Genomic DNA, 21,098 nt, shown 5'->3' with positions numbered 1-21,098 from the left:
ATAATATTTACTTATATTATAGAATTTCTATAAGAAGCTGGAGCTTGCTTGATTATAACAATCATGTTGAAATCATTAACAAGCCAAACTCATGAAAAGTAACCTATTCTCTTCAAAGCCAACATCATATTTCTGTCTTAAGTTCAAATCAGGCTGAAAGTTGGCAATCTTCAATGCAAAACCCTTGCTAGTTAGTATTCCATTAAGAGTAGTAGTAGTAGCACTTTTACAGACAATCAAACCATTTACAGGCAATCAAATCATTTACAAACCATCTCCTTAAGACAGTCCATATGCATGTCACTTCACTGCTGAAAAATCATCCCAAAATCACTGTTGAAGTAATGAGTTTTGTCTTCACTTGAACTGTTTGATCACATCATTCAATCATAGTTGGGAGCTTGGAACCTATATTAATTGACCTCCCACATTTCCCTCATCCCTCCTAATGTTTTCCATCATCCTTTCACCAACTCCAATATCAACAAATCAAGATCTATTCAACAAATACCTTATCTATGAAGAAAAGAAGGGCGATCGAGTGGCAAGAAAAAGAAGAGATTGCTTGAAGAATTAGGCCACCATAGCAATCCAGTATTATCCTTAACAAGGACTTTAGAGTGTCGTGCATCATTACAACAACAATTAAGATAAAAAGTAATAATCAAATAAATATATAATTATCAATTCAGTTAATCTAACCATGCCTTCATGTCTCAGTCATGATATAGACATACTAACCATTGCAGAGGTGACCTTCCCAAATTCATTGTTTCCCATAATTTTTTTTAAAAAATTATAAATACTTTCCAAGATTTAGGCGTGGGTATTTTTACAAATTGCGTTAAATTCTGACCAACACCTAAATCCTCGCAATTTTTTATTTTCCTAAAAAAAAACAGGGTTATTTTGGAAAATTTGACAGGATTTAATAAAAAAATATAATGGAAGATTGAAATTGAAAAAAAATGAAAAATTAATACCCTAAATTGACATTTTTTAAAGTTTGAGTACTTAATTGCAAAAATGATGAAAGATCAAGAGTTATAAGTGAAGTTTTCCCTACTTCTAACTATTTAATGCATATGAAACAAGATATTGTCGAAATGAGGCCTTGACCAAGTTTACTTCATAGATCTTAGCATCAACACCGTATCACCGTATCGTCTATTTTACTTATAACTATTTGTAGCATTTTGGTCGAATAACTCAAACTTTTCTTATCTAATTTGTAGATTATTTATTATTTTTTACACGTGTTGTTACGATCCTTGTATCCCACATGGGTTAAGTATAATTTTTAATCGTGTGTATATAAGTTATTGAGCACCATTTTCTTGCAAGTCGGTTTTCAATGGTGAGTTTGGTATCAGAGTCAAACACCATGTCATAGGTTCGAGTTACAGAGTGGACAACCTATGAGCTAGATTAAAATATTGATAGGTGAGTGGAGCCGCAAAAAGAGATAGATAATTTATTGTTCTAAAATTTATTAGGTAAATTGTATTTTTTTTTTTCCCGATATTATTACATTTCTCTCTCTCACTCTCTCCGTGTGTGTGCTCATGAGTTTGCTTGTGGTTGTCACGACTCATCCAAAGTTGGCCTCTTTTTAGACATTGGGAATGGTTCACTTCTCGTTTACTCCAAAGTGTCATTGTGCAATGGCAACTAATTCCAGAGTATAAAAAACCAAATGGTTAATTGCATCTATTTTAACTTCTTCTCTTTTGGGGGGTAGAACATAGTCATGTTGGCCCCACGTAGGAGTGGGCAAAATATCCGACTACTGCCTTCCGACCGCCATCGACTGCCTCTACAGAGTTCTGGTGGTTGATTAGTCGGCATAAAAATATATACCGAAGTCGGTTCGGTTAATTGAAATAGTTTTTTTTTTGTCGGTTAACTGAACTACTACCTAACCGACCAAACCAAACTGAACACTGACCGACTGAGCCGAAATGAAACATTGGAGACGGCATCGTTTTGCAGTTTTCTTTAAAACAAAACGACGTCGTTTCATTACAATTTAACTGAATCGAACACTAACCGACCGCTTTTTAACCGATTCCACCGACTTATTCGATTTAACTGAAAATATCGAAATCAAAAGTTGTCGAAATAAAGTTGGTGAATTAACCAACTTTAATTGACTTTGACGGTAACCAAACCGACCGAACCGATACCCACCCCTAGCCCCATGCGCCCAATGGTGTTTGTATAATGATGATATGATTTTTAAAATTACCATTAGATTAAAATTTAACAGTAATTCATCACAAATTCGATGATTTAAAAGTTAGATCCTCTTTAGGGTTATATATTGTTTGTATAATGCTTTCAATATAAGTAGGATGAGATTCATGAGAAGGCCTTGAACCCATCATGCTTATATAACTTCGGCTGAAAGACGTAAAAAAGCTCAAGGATTTGCATTATGGGATGCTAAGAATGGATTTCTCTCCTCAACCACCTTCTAAACAGACATGATCTCATGCATTCAACATATGTGAACACCCATAATGAAGAAATTTCATCAAATTGTAGGAAATAATAGACGACTGGAACAAGTTCGTCGCGAGACAAATGAAGATGCATGTTTTTATGTAATATTGCTCGAAGTGTGGAACCTATCAACAGGGCCGGCTCTTCCACTAGGCGGCTTAGGCAACCGCCTAAGGCCCCCGTGTGGAAGAAGGCCCCCATAAGATAAAATAGGCTTGTGAAAAAAAATATATTAATTAAATTAAATAAGGCCTCTACAATTATCTTAGGGGGAAAAAAAAATTAAGGCCCCATAAAAAACTTTGTAAAAAGAGAAAAATAAATAAAAATTTAAGGCCTCTACAACGATTTTGACAAAAGAAATGTTCATTATCTCTACGTGGGACTCTTAAACTTCCACAGAAAAATCAATAGTTTTAGGGGCTCAAGAACACAACATTAATGCCAAAAAAAAAGAGTTCATTATCTCTCACAAAAAATCAACTGCCTACCAACACAACAATTCCAAAAAAAAATTCTATTATCACACCGGGAGGCTCTAGAACTCCCGCATTATAAAACAAATTGTCATGCCAAAGAAAGACATTTTACATTTTTTTTTTAAAAAAATCACAAATCTTATTCAATCTCTCCAGAAAAAGTACCAAAATCACTTCCTGAAATGCTCTACAATCCTCGGCAGTCAAGCGGTAGGAGCCCAAAACCGCTGCTAGGACCACACAACTTGACCATCAGCCTACGCTGCCTACCAGATCTTGCGTCCGACTTCTGGATCTCCCTCCGGTAATCTCTCACAGCTTGACCATCAGGATACCAAATCTGCTTCTTTCTTTTTTGGGTGTGCACCGCATCAAGAGATAGTCATAAACGGGCCTTTTTTTTTTAGTGCTCTTCACTTTCCTTGAAGGGAACACTGCACCAAGAGATAAGGCGAGACGTGTGGCTCAGTTTCCTTCGGCTTTGTCTCATCACGTCACTGTAGCTGAGGGTGTTTAATAAAAAAGAACTCAGGCCGGCAGGTTTTTTCCTTCTTCTTTTTCTACCTGTCTGATTGATCTAGTCTTTTTCCTTCTTTTTTTTTTTCTCATCAAGAACATGTCCACATCCGCTGTACGTCCACACGTTTCCTTTCTTTTTTTGTTTTTGAGGTTTTTTTTTTTTTTGGTGCCTAGGTCATTATGATTTTTTTTATTTATAAATATTTGTTAGAAATATGCATTTAAATATATAAAACACTCTAAAAAATAAAAAAAAATTAACAAATTAACTGAAACTCAAAATAAATTATATAAATTTGATACTAACAATATAATATTAAATTTCAAAGCTATAAAAATTAAAATTAATTATATTTATATTTATATAAAAAGGCCTCATTTATAATTTTCGCCTAAGGCCCCAGAACATATAAAGCCGGCCCTGCCTATCAATTCTACTCTCTACGTACACTAGTACACCATTGTTTTATATTAATCTGGTACTTATTTAAGCCTTCTTTCCATACTGGTTATATATATCGGATAAGGTTTAGGTGCTCCAAAAAAACTATACCATATGTGCTATAGTTTTTTTTAACGGTCAAAATTTAATTTCTTTCTTTCTCATAAAAAAAATTAAGAAATAAATTTGAACAGTTGAAAAAATTACAGTACGCATGCTGTAGTTTTTTATTTTATATACAGCACCTAAGCCGAATCCGGTTCTATCTAATACGGGCAACATTAAAGCAAATTTTTCCATAGAAATAATCTGACTAATTTTCAGGCAGTCTTGCTGTCTGTTATGCCACCATGAATGCGCTCGAGCCCTTTTGCTGGTGCGTTAGAGCTCACCATGCTGGTGGGTTCTTGCACTCGCTCGCATGGATGTGTGCTCGTGCCTTTGTGTGTGTTGGGGCTTCGAGCTTGGACGACGACCCTTTCAGCGCAAACCAGTTTCCTAGCTTAATGGGCGCAACGCCCTTAACGACAGCGATTGTTGCCATTTTGTTGTATGAATAAATTGACGTACATTGTGTTTGTAAATCTGTGAAGAATGATAGTGTGCTTTGATGAAGGGTCTTGAGTTCCAACGGCTTAAACCTGGTTAATTCTCAACCCTTTTTGTCTTTTTAGGAGATACACTTCGTTAAGGCCTATATTGTAATCTTAACTTACGAGATGTATGCCCCAATCACGGGTGGGATACTCCATGCGATCCCAGCCAACGATTCTGTCATGAGTTTGTGTGTAACCCCCAAGCACGGGTGGGATTATTTTGGCAATCATAGCAAGCGCTTTCGTCCTGAGTGCGCGATGTATCCCCCGATCGCGGGTGGGATTGTGTCGGCGATCCCAGCAAACGCTCTTGATCGCGGGTTGGATTGTGTTGGCTATCCCAGCGAGCGCTTTAGTTCTGAGTGCATGACGTACCCCCAATCGTGGGTGGGATTGTGTCGGCGATCCCAACGAGTGCTTCGATCTTGAGTGGGCGACGTATCCCCTGATCGCAGGTGGGATTGTCTTGGCGAGGCCAACGAGCGCTTCTGTCCTGATTACGCGACGCACCCTCGATCGAGGGTGGGATTGCACGATCTCCTTAGTGCTAGTGGACCAATGGGACCACCGGTCATTTGAGATTCCAACCTTGCTTTGGGATGCGCATTCTCTTTTTTTTTTGACTTGTCCCGCCCGTCGTTTGGGGTTTTGCTGCCCAAGGAAAATTGAGTGGTGGACGTCGTGCCACGTGTTGAGGGCAACGTTTCGATTTCCTTTGTTTTTTATAGGGTTGTCTCATTGCCTTGTTTTTGATAGAGTTGTCTCCCTGCCTTGTTTTTCTTTTTTGCAAGGTTGCCTCCCTGGATTTGTCTTAGGATTTTCTCCTTGTCTCCTTGTTTTTAATAGGGTTGTCTCCCTATTGATGAGCATTGGTTGTTGCACATTCAAACTCGATTTAAGGCTTTAAAGCAAAATTTTGAAATTCTGCCACGACATGCTGAGCTCGAACTCAGCACACCATTAGGCCACAAGCATGAACCCACGACATAGTGAGCTTGAGCCCATGACATTTTGCGCTCGTGCTCAACACACCATCAGGCCACCAACATGAACCCACGACATGGTGAACTCGAGCGCACGACATTCTAGGCTCGAGCGCATTCGCACAACAAAAGCTGTTAGTAAGGCAGAATCAGAAAAGGAAAGAAGTTTTACTTCTCCCACTTGGACTAGAAGCTTTATTAGACCACGGATTGGACTGGGGTTGCCACACTAAAAAATATAAATCAATAGGATTAGTGGTTAGGTTTTAAGAGAAAAGTGCTTTAGGGTTCCATCAGCTTCTTGGGATGGATTTCTGCTCAACAAAGGCGATTTCCAGCATCTTCATGAGTGGCTAAATCATTTATAGGGTATTGATGTAACCATTTCCAAGTAATTATAGTGTGACTATGTTTTTTGTTGAGAATTTTATGAACATGAATGATGGTTGTTTAATCTTAAAATTATGCCTTAATGTTTATATTCAATTTTAATAAACCTCTTATCTTGTCTTAGAAACTTGTTTATTTCTATTAAACTCAACCTTCTTATTTTCTATACTTGTATGAAGGATGGTTTTACAATGGTTTTAATGGACACAAAATCAAGAGGGTTTGATAGGCTATGCCTGGGAATGCTACACACACTCCCACTTCTCCACATCCTTAAGTGGCTTTTAAAACCATAATTGGCTTTGATATGGATCTTTATTGGATTTTAATCCAATGATGGCTTTAAAAACTACTTAAAGGTGTAGAGAAATTGGTGTGGAGAAGGGAGAGTGTGTATAACATTACTCATGATAAATTGCTCTACACGTACCCTAATTAGTTTAATTTAGATAGAACAATTCATGCCTTGACAAAAGATGAGATGTGCTTATTCCTTGATTACATGTATGCTAATTAAGAGATTTAATTGTTCATACCTAGGGAAGACGTATCATACCACATCTTAGTGGTTAGGTGGACGATTCGTATTAACCGAAGATGGGTTATTTTTATCTCTTAATAAAATAAAAAAATTTCTTGACGACATCGTTGGGTGCTTAACAAACACACACGAATCATATCATTCATGTAAGTGAAGTTCCCATGTAAAATGCAATTTATCATTATTATGAGGTTAGCAGTAAAATCAATCTCATATATCTTCTCCAACTTATCTTTATTTTACTTTTATGTTTTTTTTTTTAGTTTGAATTGCAAAACAAAAATCAAATATCTTTTCTGAATTAGATCAATAATCTCAATAATTAATTTGTATAGACACAAAAGCATAAAGAGCTAGAGTCTTTTCTGATAGAGAAGAGAAAGAACTCTTGCATCCCTACACAAATTTTCATGAATTGTTTCAGAAAAGAGAATCTGAAAAATTAGAGGCAGTAAAAAAGAAACCACACCTGAATTCTCAATAAAGCTACAAAATGGTTCACAAGTAATGGATGGCATCAAAATGAAAAATAAACAAAATCCACATAAAAGGCAACACCAACCAGAGAAACCCTCATAGAAACACCAAGAAATATGTAATAAACTCATGAGATTACTGCTCCTACCAGAGCAATAAATTAGATGGTTCACCATTTATCGTATATAAAATGTGGTAAAAGATAGATCGTGTGTGTGTGTATATATATTTATATATCATGTTATTCTATGAATAGAATCGCATAGGCAATTGGAAATCTACAGATCAGACCCATTGTGTTTCTAGGCCCGGCACGCAAAGGTTTCCTTTCTTGGGATTTCCATTTTTGCTTCTTTGATATCAATGCATAAGGTGGATGATCTATTAAAAAAGATAGCTCTCCACAGGTGCAAAGTAATACAGAGGAAATGTAAGGCACTTCTCCTCAATAACTCCAGCACCATCAAAAAAGGAAGGAAAAGTAAAAGATGCAGTGATTGTAAATCTCAAATTGCCATGGCCAGCCACCTTCAAAATGGGATTTAGAATTACCATGTAGTTTAGCCTATATAGTGTTACAGTGCAAGGAGTTGCAGATACAAGGAGCTGTACGATTATATATATATATATATGTGTGTGTGTGTGTGTGAAACCACCACTGAGTCAATGTCGTTAGAGTGGGTTGTCGTGTACGTTGGTTGCGGAGCATAGTGATGTGTTACGATCCTAAGTGTTTCACATAGCTTAAATACAATTTTAACCATGTGAATATAAGCTCTTAAGCACCCTCCCTTTGCAAGCCAGTTTTCAAGGGTGAGTTCTATCCAATATTTGTATCTATCTATGTCAAAGACTCCAAGCTTATGCAATACTTCAGAGACAGTACAAACTAGAGTGTAAATTGATTTTAAGCATATTTTGCGCAGTTGGGAGAGGTTCATATGAACCAATATAATCCAAAATTTCTGAGGTAGCTTTCTCCATAAGCTTCTTTCAAATGCTTATCCTATCCATACTGAAAATTAATGATCAAATATTTTGTTGCCCTAGAATGCACAACTTACGGATCAAATATCATTATTTATCAGAACAAATTCCAGCACCAAGACTGTCTGTTTTTAGTGTAAATGCTTCACAAGAATGTATCAAGTCTCACAAGAAACCCTTCAAATAGAAAGAAAGAAAGTACTCCGCTGCTCGCCAAACCTACACAATTTTCTTATCATAAAAACATCTAATCGAAGAAAAATAAAAAGAACTTAGGAGAAAGCACCTCATGTGAAGTGATTATCATAGTCACAGATTCAATCTGAACAATGCTTGCATCAGAATTCCCCTTACACCATCAGAGATACACAAGAATGAACAGGAATATCATTATGGACACTGTTGCTTCAACTTCATACACATTTAAGATACAGATTTCATTTGAACCAACTAAAGAAGAAAAGGAAAAAAACTAATTCCCAACCTATATCAGACTTCCAGAAACATAATAAATGGAGGAAAATATAGCAGAATGGCAAGTGGGATATATTTATAAGAACGATAAACAAGAAACTTTAAGTTGTATCAAGCTTTAGCAGGCTCATCATCATCTTCAATATCCCAACTCAAGTCTTCTTCTTCCTCTTCATCTGCAGCACTCAGCCGCTTCCGCACCTCAGCTCTGTTGGGGCTCCCACCCTCCTGACTCGCCTTCTTTTCATCAATGCTGCTAAGATCCTCAATCTCATCCCACCCGAGGTCATCCTCCTCAGGCATCGAGGGCTGAGTTGAAACCACTGAAAAGTCACTACCTTTACAAGACTCACCCGAGTCAGCCTTCCCTTCCGAACCCAGCTTCTCATCAGATTTAGATACCAAATCCTTATTCACCTCAGCATCCCCTTTGGAACCCATTTTCTCATCATCAGACTCCTTATCACCGCTTGATTCCCCGACACTTACCTTCCTTCCCTCCTCCACATTATAACTCTTCTCTCCCACCCCACCTTGCGATTCCTTAACAGAACTCTCCTCGTTCACAATTTTCTCACCATCTTTGCCACCCAACTCCCTATTCTGTCCAGCTTTCAACCCTACATTACCCTCTCCACCAGCATTGCCCATCTCTTCCACAACCAAACTCTTCCTCCCAACCTCAACAGCCGACTCCCCATCCTTCTCAATTCTCCCAAAATCTTCATCGCCCACCTCCCTACTCTTTGACATTTCCGCCTTCAACGCCACATCGCTCTCCTCCTCCTCCTCCTCAGCATCATCATCATCATCATCAACATCCCAACTCAACTCCTCCTCCTCCCTCGAAATCGCGCGCTTCACAAGATTAGTCCTCACATCCTGAGCTTGCTTGAGCTTATAAACCCTATAGAAATACCTACACCAGAATGTCTCATTGTCCACGCTATTGGGAACAACCCTTTTGTATACACTCATCATAGCCCCATTTTCTTCAAGCAAACCCTCATTTTCCTCACCCTTCTCTTCCAAATCAAAGCCTGATTTCCACCTATTGTAATCATCCAAATCCTCAGGTTCCTCACAGTAGGTCCCCTCCTCACCCTGAATCGCACGAAGCTGAGCCTCAAACCTACTATACGGTTTCGAATTCAAGCTCTGTTGGGTACTAGAATAACTCGGGTTGTTATCGGAATCGGATTCGAGATCATCGGATAGAATAGCGTCCTTACCTTGGGAGATGATTTGGGCCGTCCCCTTCATCACGGAGCTCCCCAACTCGTCGATGGCGTGGCTGACATTCTCCAAGGACCCGTGGGCCACCTCGATCTCTTTCTTCAGGCCCGACCCGAATTCCCTGAGGTCTCGACGGTACGTCTCGATGACGGACTCGGACTTGGCCGTCAGGGTTTTTACCAGACCACCGAAGCTCCACCCACCACCACCACCACCTACAACAGTGGGTGAACTTGGGTTCGGGTTCTGCGGGGAATTCGGATCTGGGTCGCCTTGTTTTTGGTTGTTTTGGGGAGATTCGGACGTGAATCCGGGTCTAGGAGGATCTGGTGGGTCGTCGGAGAATACGGATTTGAAGAAATCCATTTAGGAGTTTCTGAGAAGCAGAGAGAGAGAGAGAGAGAGAGTTAGATAACTTAGATTACAATTATCGGAGAACGCGAAACAACGTTGTGGTTTGGGATTATAGGGATTGTGAGATTGTCCGTGGGAAGGTGGGTTCTGCTACGATGCGCAGTAGTGCGTAGTGCGCACCGGGAAGGTGAGAGGTTGTTTTCGGACGGGATGACGTTAAACCGGACCGGTTTAGATTCAGATTTTAAAATAGTGAATTTCCCTACAATAGACAGAATATATTTTTTTGTTTTTCTCTATGAATGATAGACAGAAATTACCTTTTATTTTATAAATCTTATGTTTAATAATTAATATGGGTCTAACCTCAAACCTAATTATTGAGAGGGTGAAAAAGTATTTCTAGACTATACGGGGATCCGACTTAGGTGTTGTGGTTTAAAACTATAGCATTTGTGTTTTTCATATTTTTTAGGAATATATGATAATTTATTAGATTGGGTTGTAGCTAATTTCCGTCCGCATATGATTTGATTGATGGTGTTCTCATTTAAATATAACAATTGATGCAATTCAAACAATTTTACAGAGATGATAGCCTGATAGGTCCAGCAAGTAAGTTCTAATTCTTTTTTTTTGGACTATCTAAAATAGGTGGATCCTACTCCTGTCCTTTCTATAGGAGCTCCATGTTATTTTCTTCAACGACATAATTTTTCGACGAAAAACATTTTACGTCGAAACAAATAAAACCTTAATTTGACCATATTGCTATATGCTTACTCGAATAACCTGCTTGGAATGCAGATTTCTAGAGTTTATGCTCGTAATTACAGTCATTTGGAAAAGAGAAATGTTATTTCAGCATTCTCTGTTGGTTGTTGCCCTAGCATTCTTTGAATCTCTTTGTTGTCCTATGTTGAGACAGATTCCGGTAGGTGGCGTGTCGATCAGAAATTCGCCGATGTGCTCCTTCTTCTTTACCTGCAAACCAAAGCTACATCGGGGGGATGCCGACAATCCCGCTCCGATGGTCAAGTAAGTGTATTGTTTGAGAGTAAATGCGCAGAGTAATGCTAGAGGGATTAATCAGCGTACCTCAATATCTGAAGGGTCTTTGGTATTTATAGAGATTGAAGAGCAGTTAATCGATTCCCTGTATATGTGGGAATCGGTAGTTGAAGAAAACGTGGCTTTCGGGCGCACAGATACTTTGGGTCCTCAACCACTTATCCCGGGTGCACGATCCTTTATGGCTAACGTCACTGGTGAAGCTCTGGGCGCACAATCTAGATTTGCTCCATGCCCAATGTCCCCTAGATCCCGGGTAATCCCAAGATCTACGCCGGCATTGGTATCAATCGGTACCCGGGTCGGCTATCCGGGTCGAATAGTTGGGTCGGTTGAACAGGTTAGGCCCTGATGATCTTGGTGGGCTTGGATAAATTAATTTCTCTTGAACCGCTTTGGCCTGGTCAGGTGGACCCAATGGGCCTCGTGTTCGGGCTGGGCCTGGCTACCGAGGAGAATAGTATTTTCCCTAACATCCTGTTTTTAGTTTTTCCTTTTTTGAAAGACAAAAACAAACAAGCATATGGGAATGTACCACATAGAATGAATGCTGAGAAATGGACAGTAGAAAATTTTGAATAGCATTTCTCTTTGAAAAAATAAGCATTGCGGTGCAACATGATCGTGGCTCACCTTAGCTTTGGAAAGCCACTATAAAAGCAATTCATTGAAATTAGAAGCCGTAAAAATTTTGTAGGTTCGAGAAGCATAAATAATTCGAAATGGTGAGATTTATCTTCATACAACTTTAAGTAGTTGTGTACGTAATGGAAGTGGGAAGAGTTGGGTTGATTTTATGTTGCTTTTGGTAAGTTTGTAAAAGAAATGGAGTTTGATCAATTGGTAGCCTCATAATAGTGGCCAAATGATGCACAAGGTAGTGAACAATATACCTTGTGGCACTGCAGGGTACCGGCTTTCTTAATGTGGAGAACCATCCAATTCATGTCCATTTATGGTCACAACTTCTTCATTGTTGGCAGGGGTTTGGAAATTTCAATGTTGCCAAGCGAAAGAAACTCAGTGGCGCGGATCCTGTTAGAGGATTTGATATCAAAAATTTATTGTAATTTCTTTTAAATTTGATTTGACGGTAATCAAATCTAATTGATTTGATTGTAATCAGATTTGATGGTAATTAAATCACATTGATTTGATTATCATATTTATCTACCCAAATTCTCTTGTAAATAGGAGTTTCATATATTGTGAAAATATCAAGGAATAAAAACAAAATGCAATTCTTTGGGCTTTATTCTAGGTCATAGACTGAACCAAGTAAAAATCTTTGTCTCTTACTTTCTTTATTTTGCTTTGTCTTTAATTTCTTCTACAATTATGTATTCTTTCAGTTCCGACTAAGGATAGGCTGCAATCCGATTGAATGCAAACAATCCATGAGTATGGTTCATACATTGCCATCTTGAGGAACATACTTTCTAGGGTTTCGATGTCTTGCAATGATTTTCATTGTCAAAAATGGTCTTGGCCAAAGAAGATGACCGAATCACACTCATGGCCTTGGGATAACTCGGCCACACCCTGCAACTTTGATTTATTTTTGGGGTAATTAACTTTTTCTCTCATCAACTACCGGTCATTGTCAATATGCCACTACGAACTGACACATTGACAAAAAGAGAGCATGAAATTACCATTTACATATCAAAACTCCTATTCCGTTAGTCAAATTTGTGAAAAGACTCAAATACCCTAACATAAAATCAAAATTTACATAAAATACCCTTGAAATTAAACAAATAAAAAAAGAAGAAAGGAAAAAAAAAAAAAAAGAAAAAAGAAAAAAGAAAAGGGGTGGCTGCCCACCCCCAAAGGTGGCTCATGGCCACCCCCGAGGTGGCTGGAGCCACCTCTAGTGGTGGCTTTGCTTTTTTCTTTTTTCTTTTTCTTTTAAATATATATATATATATATATTAGGTTTTATATTTTTTTTTATTAAATTACTGTTTAAGAGTATTTTTATATTTAAACAAAATTTAAAGTAAAAAAATTACATATTCCGTTCGATTTAATGAGATTCCTTAACGGAAATGGGGTAACAATATGAAAATGATAGTTCTATGCTCTCGATCTTTTGGTTGATGTGTCAGTTCGTAGTAATATATTGACAATAACCGATAATTGATGGAGGAAAATGTAGTTACCCCTTTATTTTTTATGCATTGGGCCAGTAACAAGGTGAAGAAATGCATTAGGATAGTTTGTCACGCATGTTGGTGAAGAAATGCATGTGAAAGTATTATATAGAAATGCATGTGAAAGTATTATATAGAAATGCAATGTGATTAATTAACATGAACCTTTCTCCTCTTATACTCCGTTTGTTTCGACATAAAATGGTTTCCGTTGTAAAATATTTTCGATGAAATCATTTAAAAAAAAAAAAAATTTCTCAAAAATTTTTTTCAGCGTTTGGTTAGCACCAAAAAATTACGAAAGGGGAAAATGCAACTGTCGCCAGAATCCGGCAACATTCAGTTGTCGTTACCGGATTCCGGCGAGCATGTTTGGCCGAATTCCAACCGGACTCCTCCGGATCCAGGCCATTTTGGCCAAATTTGATCGGATCAATGCTGGCCGGATTCGGTTAGATCTGGCTGGATTCTGGCCATTTTGGCCAGATCCAGCCGGCTTCTGACCATGGCTTGATTCCGGCCAGTTTCGACAGGAATCTGGTCCGACGACATCCGGGGACGGTGGCCGGATGTTGCGGGATTCCAACGACCGACTATTGCCAAATTCCGACAATCGGATATCAAACGTGCGTGCAAGGATGAAGAGTTTAATTTCGGATTACGGTTTTTAAAACCGTAAATCGTTTTCCAAAAATTAAAGAAGCTTTTACGGTCAAATCGAAAATTATTTTCATTGACCATTATTTTCGCCCCTACCAAACACCGTAAAATGTCAAAATCATTTTTCAGAAATCATTTTATGCCGAAACAAACGGAGCATTAATTAAGAGTATAACACATCGGTCATAGTAGTAGAGCTAGAATTTTAATTTATAGAGGGCAAGATTAGAAGATAAAATTAAAAAAATCATTAAAAATATTAAAGTAAAAATTAATTCATTCTAAGACCCTTTTAATTAAAGTTTGAGCTTGATAAATTTCTAATTTCCCTTTCAAGTCTATCCAAAAAACCAAAAAAAAAAAAAAAAAAAAAAGGCTTTTGGCGTATACTCTATTAACACCGCTGCTGATTGGCACTAGCCCTCACCCATCTCACTTTTAAGTTTTAACTAAACATCCCAACGAGAAAGCTTTACACATGCATGACATCACTTGCATATGGAGGATTGAAGTTAAAGCATCTCATTTTTACGTAGACCCTAATGATGTATATATATCTCATTACTAAAATATGTTTGTTCCAAGATTTCTTCGTTAAAGATCGAGAAAATCAAAGGTTATGAATGTTAATATGTTTTGAGGAGTATTTTATATTTTAGTTTGAAAATGTGTTTTGATGTGATATAAAGGTGTTCTTAGATGTATTTTTTTAGTACGGTCTGATTTACATTTGATAAAATATTTTCTATAGAGTAGACTTGTTTATTTTAAGAAACCCAAACAACTGCATGTAGAGTCGACAAAGAGCGAGGTGGCTGCAGTCACTTCGTTTAGGAAATGGGTGACCGCGTGGCCACTAGCTCAAGACCCAACAGTTTAAGGGGGGGGGGGGGGGGGGGGAGGGAGAAAGGACGGATCACCTGCCGATCGCGGATCAAGACAGTTGACGAAAGGGGGGAAGGGGGGGGGGAGGAGAGGGAGAAAGGACGGATCACCTGCCGATCGGTTCACCACCTTCTTTGCTCCGTAAATTTACACCTATTTTGTTAAAATATTCATACAACAACGAATAATAAAACTTTATAAAAGGCATTTTCTATTTTAAAGAATGTTTTATATTTTAAATTATTTGATAATATATTTATATTGAGAACAGAAAATAGAAAACAAATGTTTGATGCTCTTCCGATCCAGAATAAAATGACCACAAGCAAAGTAAAATTCCAGTTTCTCTTTGCAATGCATGGTATCCAATGAATTTCCCCAATGATATTCTTGCATGCTGCTTTTGCTTTCTAGAAAAGAAGGTGGAAGAAGAAATAATCCCCCTTTGCCCTTTGGGTTAAAAAAGCAGAAAGAATGCTTCCATGAAAATCACATTCTCCCTTTTTGTTACCCTGCATCCCAAGCATAGAATAATCACGTACACATGCAATATCTGTTCACATGCAATATCTGTTCATTCAAATAGCACTACTCTCTTTCAATGCTTTAACCATCAACCCAATTTTCACTTCTTCTTCATTTCTGAGACAGACAAGCCATGCAGGAGAAGAAGAACCACTTCCGCTCTCTTGGCATTTGCCACAGCCTCATCGACTTCTTCAAGAACATCCTCATTAAAGCTCGTGGCGTTAAGCGCGTAACCATGGGCGGCCCTCCACTGCCGCAGGGCTCAACCAACATGCCTGTCGATGATTCTTTGATGAACAGGGCGGGTTCTGTGGAAGACCAACAACCCATGAACGGAGCTGCAGGTAGTGTTAAAGCACATACCGTAATTGTTTATCTTTAAAGTTTAGGTTTATAAGAAATAGTAAATTTAATAATTTAATCAATATTTTAACAGGTAATACCCTCCATCATGCTCTTGGCAAGTCCTCCGACAACGCAGGCGATAAAATTCCTATCCAATTCCAGGAGACCGATGAGTTGGGGAGTTGGACTCCGGTCGACCAGCTCAATTATTCCGTCCACGTCTCAGAAGAGAAAAGTCCAACTAATACCGGTTCTCAGGCACACCCATTGATGAGCAGTGAGCAAAAGGATCAAACTGAAGGCAATATTATTATTGGTAATATTTCTAATGGAAATGGCTCAGTAGATCTAGAAATAGAGTCAATTGTCACGGAAGGGAAGAGTTCAAGCGTGGACGACGAGGCAGAGGAAGCGGAAAAGAAGCAAAAAGAAGCCACACAAATGAAGGCTCCAGTACGGCCGGGTTTCGGTGTGTGGGCTAATATAAATGAAATATCGGACGTGTTTATTAGGAGTAAGAAGGAAGAATTTAGTAATAGCATGGAGCCAAGAAATTCTTAGTCACATATATATATATATGGTGGCTCAATGTATTTATCCAAATCTATGCTTCTTAATAAATGTTTAGAATTTGCAATAAGAGCTATAATTTCTAAGAAAATTGTGCCTCAAACCCTTTTCCGTGGGAATAAAGGATGAGGATTTTTAGCGACTTTTTGTCTAAATTGCTAATAATTTGGACAATATTGGGGAGAGAGTTTACATGAAACTCAACTGTCTGAGTAGGTGGCCGAGGCTGTCGAAAATTTATTTGGGCAAGTGTGTCTCATATAAGCTGTCTCATAATATGCTGCCAAAATTAAGAGAGCCCCTTTTGTCATGTCATGGCATAAAACAAGAGTTTTCTGCCCACCAATAACATATTAATACGTCATCTCAAAAAAAAAAAAAAAAAAAAAACTCAAAAATCACAAGTGTTGTTGGAACACCGGATCCATTTCCCTTTCAAAGAAGTTGAGAAGAAAGAGACCGACCCTGCCCAAGAAGACATTTCGCCACAGCCAAGCCGGACGCCCCCGGCATCGCCCAGGCCAGACCACGCCGCCAACGCCGGTACTGGACCACGCTGCCACCAACCGGGTCGAAACACCAGCCAGGCCAAATCCAACGGCACCGAACGTTGCTCCTCCAACGTGGGTCTGGATGCTGTGGGTCTAGATGCTGTCGGCACTGCCCAGGCCGGAACACACTGCCAACTCCCGAGTCGGAACACGCCACCGAACGTTGCTCCTCCTACGGATCGACGTCCCCGGTCGACGATGAGTGGTGCTTGGACAGAAGGGTTGGCCCAAAGGCCACTCCCAGGTTCGGGCCAACCCCATACTCCGAGGATGGCCGCGCGGCCACCCCCGGCCAACTTTGGGTCCAAGAAGAGCCGATCCTTCCCGTCCAGGGACTACCCACCTCGTTCGTCTTCTCCTTCGAGTTCCGACGCCGTGGAGTTGCCGCCGATCTCGAGGTCCGGCATGGCCGCGTGGGGCAGTGGCTGGGAGGAGGATTTTTGGTTTTTTTTTTTTTTTTTTTTTTTCTAAACACTAAAAGAGTGAAGGAAGGAGGATGATTCGGTGTTTTGCCAACACTTACTCTTTTTGTGTTTTTTTTGTTCCATGCTAATATGTCAGCTTCTTATTGGTGGGCAGAAAGGTGTTGGTTTTTGCCACTACCAAATAGAAGTTATTCTCCCAAATTAATTACTGAAAATCCTAATTTGGGATCTTCTCCATTTTCAGTGAAATGAAAAGAAATAATTTTATGGTCAAGATTTTATTTTGTGGCATTTAATTAACAGCGTACATGATTTACGTCACTTATAAAGATCATATGTTGTGCTACTCGGCCCGTTTAGTAAAGAGTTTTATAGTGAATTTTTTTGTTTGAATAGTAATAAGAAGTTATTGATGTGATATAAATGTGAACGAATATCCCAAATAAATAAGTGAATTCATAATAATTAAGCAAAGAGCAAATGATCGATCCTTCAAATTTGAACTCTATATTTTCTATTCCATTGATATAGGAGCCTCTTTGTCTTAAAACAATATTTTGAATCGCTAACCAGGTTGCCGAATCTATAAAGAAAAAAACCAAATTCACGAGCAATTTATCCATTTTTTTTTTTTTTTAGGGAGAGTAAATTGTACTTTCTAAAAAATAAGCATTTGAAGTAACGGAATAAATACCCGTCCGCATCCGCTATCCACATATTCAGACATTGATAACAAAAATTACTATTTATATATGCGGATGCGTATACCAATTTTAAAATATGCGAATGCCATTATATACGGAGATTCATAGGCTGATGTGTATTGTTAGTAATCTATTGTCTTCATCTCCTAAGAAACAAGTTGTTCCATTGTTTGTTTTGTTGCTAGTGCTTTGATTATTTACTAAAAGAAACTAAAATGCCTTTTTCTATTTACTAAAAGTAAAAATTACAACTACATGGTCCAAAAAGTCCCAAGATCTTGTACCTGAATAGTAAATAATAACTTCATTTAATAACCACGCATAAGCAAATAGTAATTGCATGATGCAAATACGAATATTACTAATAACCGTATTTACACCCTTAATTTGAAGTGCTTTACTAAACTTTAAAATTGAACTATCAACCTCATAAAGTATATGATTAATTACAATATCCTTATTGTCAACATTTTTCCAGTTTTTATCCTATTTAAATTTAAAATGGCACATACTTGTCACATGATCACATAAAAAATAAATGAAAATTACCCACAGAGAAGAACAAGGATTTAAAGATTAATAAAATATCGAAATCACTTTTGTTTTTTTTTCTTTGGTAGAGGGTATTGTAATTAAGCCATATATATATATATATATATATATATATATATATATATATATATATATTAAATTTAAAGTTCAGCAACACATTACAACCAACCTCATAACTAGGCAAGATAAAAAATTGAATTGCCCTTTTTTTATTTTTTATTTTTTATTTTTCCTTTTGGTCTTGAATCTCTCTAAACTTCAATCCATCACAATTCATGAAAATAATGGTAAACACCCTTTCGTCAGTAGCCCAGCTGGAGAGAGTAAAATTTCTCACATGGCATTACTGTTCAGATAGAGATCACAAGCAAGTTCGGGCAGCCCGCCTCCCTCTATAGTGGGTAGGTCTCGTGAAAACTCTGTCATATTTGTTGTCTCGATTGCTAGTAATCTGGTCAGCAAATTATTTAACATTCGGATCCTTATTGTTTAACCAAAGGAAATTTAAATAACATATTGCCCCCAAACTCTTGTTTGTGTGTTAAAAGAGTTGGTTTGGGAAAAAGTTTTGGAGGATCAACATAAATTGCTACAAGAAAGGGAAGAGGGGGTTCTCAAAATATACGTAAATGTTTCGGTTCGCCAAGTCGTCTCTCTTCGCCGTCCATATATCTAACACCAGTTTCAAAGGTTGATCTATTCCAAAATCTTCCGATATTATTTTCAACTCTCCAAATAAAATAAAAAAACATCAATATAGGGGGGGAAATTATAACTCAATAACACACTAATTAAACCAAATTAACTGTCTTTTGAGGTGGTAAAACATAGAAAAGAAAAACAAAATCAACAAAAAAACCTCAAACTAATTAATAACTCTCCATGAGTGCTGCATTAATTGTTAGAAGAATCCATGCATTAATATATATATATATATATTCAGCCTCATAGAACAAAAAGAGTTAATTAATTAGCCTCCTCGTATTGTCACCTTCTACTTAATCACTCACCATGAATAGTTTCATTAATTAATCCCATTAACCCGAAAGCTCCAACTTCGATCATGCATAATTTCCCTTCTCTTTTCTTTTCTCTGATCAATAATTCATCCTTCCAAAGAGTGAGTGGATGAACGGTAGAGATCATACGGAGCCCAAAGGTAATCTACGGTACACGGCTTCCGTGAGTCCAGCCTTAACCATGGTTTCCCTTTCCCGCTCCAATGAAGCAGGCTTATAGCCCCTGGATGCAAGCTCCTGCATTTCCCTTCAAGATTGTCTCCGCCAAGCCCGTGCTGGTTCCACCGGTGGTTCACGCCCTTAATATCTCCGGCCAAAACCAGCAAAAATGGCGGCAAAGAGCCCAGGTGATAGATTCTCTTCTGCTTCTGGACCGTCATCCATCCCTCCATCTTCCACGTATACCCTCCTTGCCGCCATTTATCCACGTCAACCACCATAACCCCCGTGTTGAAATAACACGTTTTTCGACCGTCGAACGTACGAGCCAATGATTTGTCCGACCAAAACACGTCGGTGAAGTATTTGGTGAAATTCGCATGGCAATATTCTGGCGCAGCCAGAACCTTGTTCTTCAAATTCACCTCCCAGAGCTTCCCAATGTCGTCGACAACGACGAGATCGGAGTCCAGGTATATAACGCGTTTCACCTCGGCCGGGATGAGGTCGGCGAGATATATGCGAGCGTAGTTCAACGGTTGGTCTAATGCTTGCCGGATTGATTTCGATATTTTCCCACGTACCCTGTTGGAATCGAAGCGGTAGACGTTGAAATTGAGGTAAGGGAAGGTGGATTTGATGCTGGAGAAGACGTCGGGCTCGAAATGTGACCATAGGAAGTGGAATTCCACGTTCTCCGGGCAGGTTGAATGTTGCAGAATGGACAGCACGGCGGCCATTGTGCCACGAAGATAGTTGGAATCCAATGTCATCGAAACGTGGATTTTGTTAGAGCTGCAGGCTTCGCCGTTGCGGAAGGCCGGGGCTTCGCGGAAGACGGGGACATTCGGGGACGGCTTTCGGATAATGCCAAGGCGGATGCTGGCGGCAGCGGTGACGGGGAGGAGGAGGAGCAGAGACAGGAGGACTGATGGAACAGTGGGGCTCCAAAAGGCCATCCTGCTCATGGTGGCAGGAAAGGTGGTGTGTATGTAATTAGGGAAGAGGAGGAGGAGGGGGAGGCAAAGCGGTGGTTGTGGTAGTGGCAGCCATTGTTAGGCTGGATTAAGAGAACGTTTAGGGAGAGGTTAGAAATGATTTGTGTTGATTTGATGAAAAAAAAAAAAAGGGAAGGAGGGAGGTTGGTGGGATTGTGAGGAAGAGAAGAATCCTCGGAAAGGGATTTTTGTAGTAAGGGATCCGTAAAAGAAATGCTAGACATCTCAATTTTTTTTTTTTTTAAAAAAAAAGAAATTTTGTTCTCAAATGATGTGACACATTTCTCAAAATGATAGATCGCGTAAGATTGTAACACATCATTTGGGAACTAATTTTTTTTTTAAAAAAAATAAAAATTAGAATGTGTAGCATTTTCCGTTCCAAAATCATGCGGCCAATTACCCTATTTTTTATGGACAATTCATGTATAAGAGTGATATGTATCATTTAAATATGTAGAAGTACATGTTAATTTTATATATGGGTTGTAT

The 21,098-nt window shown here is 38.6% G+C and overlaps 3 protein-coding genes across 3 annotated transcripts; 1 reads left to right on the top strand and 2 right to left on the bottom strand.

Moving 5' to 3' along the window:
- Nucleotides 1-8,191: 8,191 nt before the first annotated feature.
- On the bottom strand, nucleotides 8,192-10,143 carry LOC133851151 (uncharacterized). Its single transcript, XM_062287465.1, has one exon. It carries the CDS (start codon nucleotides 9,993-9,995, stop codon nucleotides 8,505-8,507), a length of 1,491 nt encoding a protein of 496 aa, XP_062143449.1. The 5' UTR covers nucleotides 9,996-10,143; the 3' UTR covers nucleotides 8,192-8,504.
- LOC133851152 (probable galacturonosyltransferase-like 4) lies at nucleotides 10,093-20,567 on the bottom strand. Its single transcript, XM_062287466.1, has 2 exons — nucleotides 19,540-20,567; nucleotides 10,093-10,198 (listed from the first exon to the last, which is right to left on the bottom strand). Exons 1-2 carry the CDS (start codon nucleotides 20,565-20,567, stop codon nucleotides 10,093-10,095), a joined length of 1,134 nt encoding a protein of 377 aa, XP_062143450.1.
- On the top strand, nucleotides 15,353-16,238 carry LOC133851154 (uncharacterized). Its single transcript, XM_062287468.1, has 2 exons — nucleotides 15,353-15,627; nucleotides 15,720-16,238. Exons 1-2 carry the CDS (start codon nucleotides 15,414-15,416, stop codon nucleotides 16,187-16,189), a joined length of 684 nt encoding a protein of 227 aa, XP_062143452.1. The 5' UTR covers nucleotides 15,353-15,413; the 3' UTR covers nucleotides 16,190-16,238.
- Nucleotides 20,568-21,098: the final 531 nt, after the last annotated feature.

This window comes from Alnus glutinosa, chromosome 12 (genome assembly GCF_958979055.1).
Source record: "Alnus glutinosa chromosome 12, dhAlnGlut1.1, whole genome shotgun sequence".
In the NCBI taxonomy this organism is placed as follows: Eukaryota; Viridiplantae; Streptophyta; class Magnoliopsida; order Fagales; family Betulaceae; genus Alnus; species Alnus glutinosa.
Note: the sequence above shows the minus strand (reverse complement) of the source record. Positions and strands in the feature narration are given on the sequence as shown.